At 36.0% G+C, this 6,000-nt stretch overlaps 1 protein-coding gene across 4 annotated transcripts in view; it reads right to left on the bottom strand.

Annotated features, from left to right (window-relative positions):
* The window catches only part of adcyap1r1a (adenylate cyclase activating polypeptide 1a (pituitary) receptor type I), a 31,623-nt gene extending 26,812 nt beyond the window's left edge, over positions 1-4,811 (bottom strand). For all 4 annotated transcript variants that reach the window (XM_026262153.1, XM_026262152.1, XM_026262148.1 and 1 more), the window contains exon 1: positions 4,781-4,811. In XM_026262153.1, the coding sequence (XP_026117938.1) occupies positions 4,781-4,796 (16 nt within the window). In that variant the 5' untranslated portion in view covers positions 4,797-4,811. The remainder of the gene's footprint in view (positions 1-4,780) is intronic.
* Positions 4,812-6,000: the final 1,189 nt, after the last annotated feature.

Below are 6,000 nucleotides of genomic sequence, written 5' to 3' on the forward strand. Positions count from 1 at the left end.
TAATTTCCTTTTTTTTTTTTTTAAGAAATACATTTTGCACTAAACTGATCAAAAGTCACCTTAAGGACATTTATAATGTTATAAAGGTTTCTATTTTAAATGATGCTCTTTTGAACTTTCTATTCAATAAAAATACTAAAAACTGTTTCCAACATTAACATTAATGCTCAAGAAACATTGAAGGAATGTTACTTAGCAGCATAGCAGCATATTAGAACTATATATATATATATATATGTCAAATTAATGCAACCAAGCTTGGTGAGCATTAAAAACTTCTTTCAAAAACATAAATGTTTTTTTTAAATGTTAGTGTATATAAGAGTGTGAAACATGCAGGGAAGAAAAATGACTATTATTGAAACTGTTCATTCTAGAAAGCAACTATATTCATTTAAAACAAATCTACCTTTGTTAAAATCTCCAGCTTCTCAGATTTTTGTCTTGTAATCAGCCTAATAACGAAAGCCAACTGCTCTCACCCCAGCCGCATGACCTATGCAATGAAACACAATGCTGGAGATGACAGTGCATTCGGAGCTCACGGCAGGAGCATCACCCCACAACCCAGTGTCCTGCTGCGATCTGTTCTCCATCGTTTATACTGTCTGAAATGAGGTGAGGAGGAGCGAACTAACGCATGACAACTGAAGAAAGGTTATGCACATGATAACACAGAGAAAATATGCTGTTTAACATGAGGAGTGCTGTGTTTATGGTGCAATGCAGCACGGCGTGAGTATATTTGGCATTTTTCATGAGTAGAGTACAAAATAGGGTCTGGAACTCCTAAAAAGTTCAATATTTTTAATTCCACCAAATGGGGAAAAGAAAGTTCATAAACATCTCATTGATCATCAATAAATGAGATTTTATTATTTCAGTCACCATTATATATATATATATATGTATGTATATACACACACATACACACACAGGCCACTTTATTAGGTACACCTGTTCAATTGTTTGGTAACACAAATTGCTAATCAGCCAGCCAATCACATGGCAGCAACTCAATGCATTTAGGGGGATTTAATTGACTTTGAACGTGGAATGGTTGGTGGTCTGAGTATTTCAAAAACTGCTGATGTACTGGGATTATCACGAACAACCGTCTCTAGGGTTCATCTCTAGAGTTGTGTGGACGAAAATGCTTTGTTGATGTCAGGTCAGAGGAGAATGGGCAGACTGGTTTGAGATGATAGAAAGGCAACATTAACTCAAATAACTTGTTACAACCAGAATACCATCTCTGAACGCACAACAGGTCGAACTCTGAAACAGATGAGCTTAAGCAGCAGAAGACCACACTGCGCTCCTGTCAGCTAAGAACAGGAAACAGAGGCTACAATTCACAAAGGATCACCAAAATTGGACAATAGAAGACTGGAACAACATTGTCTGGTCTGATGAGACTTGATTTCTGCTGCGACATTCAGATGCTGGGGTCAGAATTTGGCGTGAAGAACATGAAAGCATGGATCCATCCTGCCTTTTCTCAACGGTTCAGGCCCCTTGGTTCCAACTGAGCATCGTTTAAATGCCACGGCCTACCTGAGTATTTTTTTTCTGACCATGTCCATCCCTTTATGACTACTGTGTACCCATCTTCTGATGGCTACTTCCAGCAGGATAATGCACCATGTCACAAAGCTCAAATCATCTCAGCCTGGTTTCTTGAACATGACAATGAGTTCACTTTACTCAAATGGCCTCGACAGTCACTAGATCTCAATCCAATAGAGCAGCTTTGGGATGTGCTGGAACGGGAGATTCGCCCCATGGATGTGCAGCCGACAAATCTGTAGCAACTACGTGATGCTATCATGTCAATATGGACCAAAATCTCTGAGTAATGTTTCTAACACCTTGTTGAATCTGTGCCATGAAGAATTAAAGGAGTAGTTCACCCAAATATTCAAATAATGTCATTAATGACTCACCTTCATGTCGTTCCAAACCCGTGAGACCTCTGTTTATCTTTGGAAAACAGTTTAAGATATTTTAGATTCAGTCCGAGAGCTCTCAGTCCCTCCATTGAAGCTGTGTGTACGGTCTACTGTCCATGTCCAGAAAGGTAAGAAAAACATCACCAAAGTAGTCCATGTGACATCAGAGGGTCAGTTAGAATTTTTTTAAGCATCGAAAATACATTTTGGTCCAAAAATAGCAAAAACTACGACTTTATTCAGCATTGTCTTCTCGTCAGGGTCTGCGCGTTCACTGCAGTGTAGTGAGAGGGAGTGTCAGCAACAATAAAAAAGTTAACAGCTTAAGTCATTTGTGGATTTATGCATATTGGAGACGCAAACCGTTTCAAAAGATTTAGTTCAATTTGGTGAACTGGTTCAAGAAGATCCGTTACATCGAATGATTCATTCGCGAACCATTGAACTGCTTTGTTTTGAACTGTCTCACAACAGTCACGGAAGAGAAGACAATGCTGAATAAAGTAATAGTTTTTGCTATTTTTGGACCAAAATGTATTTTTGATGCTTAAAAAAAATTCTAACCGACCCTCTGATGTCACATGGACTACTTTGATGATGTTTTTCTTACCTTTCTGGACATGGACAGTATACCGTACACACAGCTTCAATGGAGGGACTGAGAGCTCTCGGACTAAATCTAAAATATCTTAAACTGTGTTCCGAAGATGAATGGAGATCTAACGGGTTTGGAACAACATGAGGGTGAGTTATTAATGACATAATTTTCATCTTTGGGTGAACTATCCCTTTAAGGCAGTCCTGAAGGCAAAATGGGGTCCAACCCGGTACTAGCAAGGTGTAACTAATAAATACAATATACAGTATATATATATATATATATATACACACACACACTGATTTGTAATAAATAAATATATTTAATTATCATCTTTTTAAAAAACATTCAAATAAAAATATTCATGTACGCATTATTTATGATTCACAACATTAAAATATAAAGATATATAGATTGATTAAAGATATTGATATATAAATATTTGTTACTTTTTAATATTCTGCATATACAATATACTATATACACACACATAACTTTACTTTATGACATTAAAATATATGTTTGCCTTTTTAAAAAATGGACAAAAAAATATTCATATACAGAATATGAATATTTTTACTATTTATGACTTTAAAATATATTAAAGATATATAGATATATAATATAAAATAAAGTTACTTTTTAAATCTTTAAACTTTAAATTATTATTATATTACTTCAAGGTGGATCAAGTCAAAACCACTACTTTGGTTTATTTTTAAAATGCTTTTCATGCTAGGTTAATTTTTTCAACATATCTAATGGTTCTCACCACAAATAAATAAATAGTAAAAAAATAAAATAAAATAAACAGGCATTTGGTGTTTAATGATTACAAAAAGTAGCACCAAACAGTAGCATATTCCTGGAAAGCACTATTTCTATATATGAATGTTCTCAACAGATGGGAAAACATCTCAAAATCAATAGTTGGTAAACCGTTTCCATGGCAAAAAGGAGGAAAAACACAAAACACTCCATTTCCTGTCGCACATCTGCAGGTTGAGAGAGGCATGTCCTCATTAAAGACCTCACTAGAATCAGATGTCCTTCACAGCATTAATAACAGCACTCTTATTATTGAGAAGAATGCATCAGAATTCTAAATGAAAGTTTTTTTTGTTTTTAAGCTTCATTTCCCTGTATTGTTCCAGGGCCTCCTTGCTGCTTTCTCACAGCTCAGCAGACGTCTCTAACAGAGCGGGTGCCTCATTCAGGGCCCTGAGCGCCGCTATCGCCATGGAGATTTGGTGGTGACGCAGAGCTGATAGATACTTGAAGGGTTGAGCGCTGAACTCCTGCGGCCCCCCGTGAAGAGCGCGCCGTGGGGAGGCGAACGGAAGGACTTGATAACGGCCATCAGCAGCCACTCTCATCAAGAGGAGGAGAGCACTGGCGCTCACACGCGTGAAACGATGTCAGACACAAAAGAGTTCACTGCAACGAAGTCTGTCAATGTATCCCAGAAACACAATACAGATTCATCTTGAAGAGTGAAAAGTTAAACACACGTTTGGTATCGAGTTACAGTTTGGGAGTTTTGTGCAATAAATGAACACGTTTATTCAGCAAGGATGCATAAAATGTCCAAAAGTCACATTTACAATGTTACAAAATATCTCTATTTAAAATAAATGCTTTACTTTTAAACTTTCTATTCATGATGGAATTATTAAAAATGTATTATGGTTTGAAGTAGCACTGTTTTCAACATTGATAATAAGAAGACATGTTTTTCGAGCAGCAGATCAGCATATTAGAATGATTTTTTAAGGACCATGTGACACTGAAGAATGGAGTAATGATGCTGAAAATTCCAAATAAATTACAAAAACATATTCAAATAGAAGACAGTTATTTTAAACTGTAATAATATTTCACAATTTTGCAAAATGCAGCCTTTGTAAACCCTTGGTGTGACTTCTTTCAAATCTCAATGACTCAATGACTGTAACTTAACTTAAAATACATAGAATAGCTTGGAAGCTACATTTAAACTTTAGAGCAGATCTAGTGTCAAGATACTGTTTTTCTTAAATATGTGGTTACCTCAGACTGAAATCTACCGAACGTGAGTCTAACACATTGCAAGTGTGCAGTTATACAGACTAGTGTATGTTCTTCTGTTCAGTTCCTGTGTCATCATACCAAATACATTCAGGTAATTAATTAGCTCCAAAAATTCCTGTTAGTATTTAACTAATTTGTTTACTAATTTTAACTAACTTACCTGGCAAGTTTCTCATCAAACTGTTGCTTTTATCTGACAGCAGCTGATCTGAAAAAGAAAATAATTTGAGACAATTAGCTTATAATTCCCACATTAATGCTGAAATTGCAATGAAATGCTGAAAGCTTTCAGAACATTTGTGCTTATATACGTGTATAGAGCTTTTTGGCCTTAACATCTGTTTTACAGGCAGCATTATAGGCATCCAAGGCACACTCACAGCCAGACATTAAATAGATGCAAATATAAGCAGTTCAATCTAATTTTATTTTACTCAGTATTTGTCTGTTATGTGTTTGTTTGGTCCAGACTGTGCAACTTTGGATTCAACTTATGATAATTAGTGAAGCATTTTGTGTATAGGACAAGATACCTTTGAATAACATTCAGTTCACTTTGGTAGTTGTAGTCGGCGAGGTTGTACACTAGATTTTGGCACAGAGCCTGACAAACGTCAGAGCAAAGCCTCCCTTGTGTCCAGGCTGCGAATCTTTTTGCAATTCAGGCTCACAGCAATTTGTCTGTTTCATTTTGTTCCATTTGTCTTTGACAAGCCTGTTCCACAGCCGCCTGGCAGCGTGAGCCGCATGACATGCAGTAGAATAACTTTGAGAAAAGCTTTTCTCATACAATTATAGCACGACTGAAACAAGTGACACACACAGGCACATGATTGACAAGTGACATTGTGTTTCAAGTTGTCTCAAAATATAGTGTCAGCAGGGTGTGCACTTCAATTTTTTATGTATTTAAGAAATTAAAAATGAAGGAGAGAGACTAAATACACAGCAAACTGAAAAAAAGAAAGAAAAAATACACACATACACACACACACACACTTATATATATGTGTGGCATGGTGGCATGCATTGCTGCATATTTAAATCAGTGTATACTGTATTCTGTGTGTCAAACTGAAAACAAAAGTGATTTTTTTTCTCTTATTTTTCAACCCCTCTCCACTAAAGTCCTGTCATATACAGACATTTTCCACCATGCAATCAATTCCTGATGAATGAAGAACAAGTCTCCACATTTATATCTCACTGGGAAAAATTCCCTTGTTTCTTATTATTCCCCTTGTTCCTTATTTCTGGGAAATGTCACATTACTTCAGTAAAATGGACTGTGAATGCAGGTTTATCTTTGCTTTAGAACATTTGGTGCACATGTCCAGTCTTTCAGGATGAAAATACTTTTGTCAGAAAAAAAAAAGCCAA

This window comes from Carassius auratus, unplaced genomic scaffold, assembly GCF_003368295.1.
Source record: "Carassius auratus strain Wakin unplaced genomic scaffold, ASM336829v1 scaf_tig00216043, whole genome shotgun sequence".
In the NCBI taxonomy this organism is placed as follows: domain Eukaryota; kingdom Metazoa; phylum Chordata; class Actinopteri; order Cypriniformes; family Cyprinidae; genus Carassius; species Carassius auratus.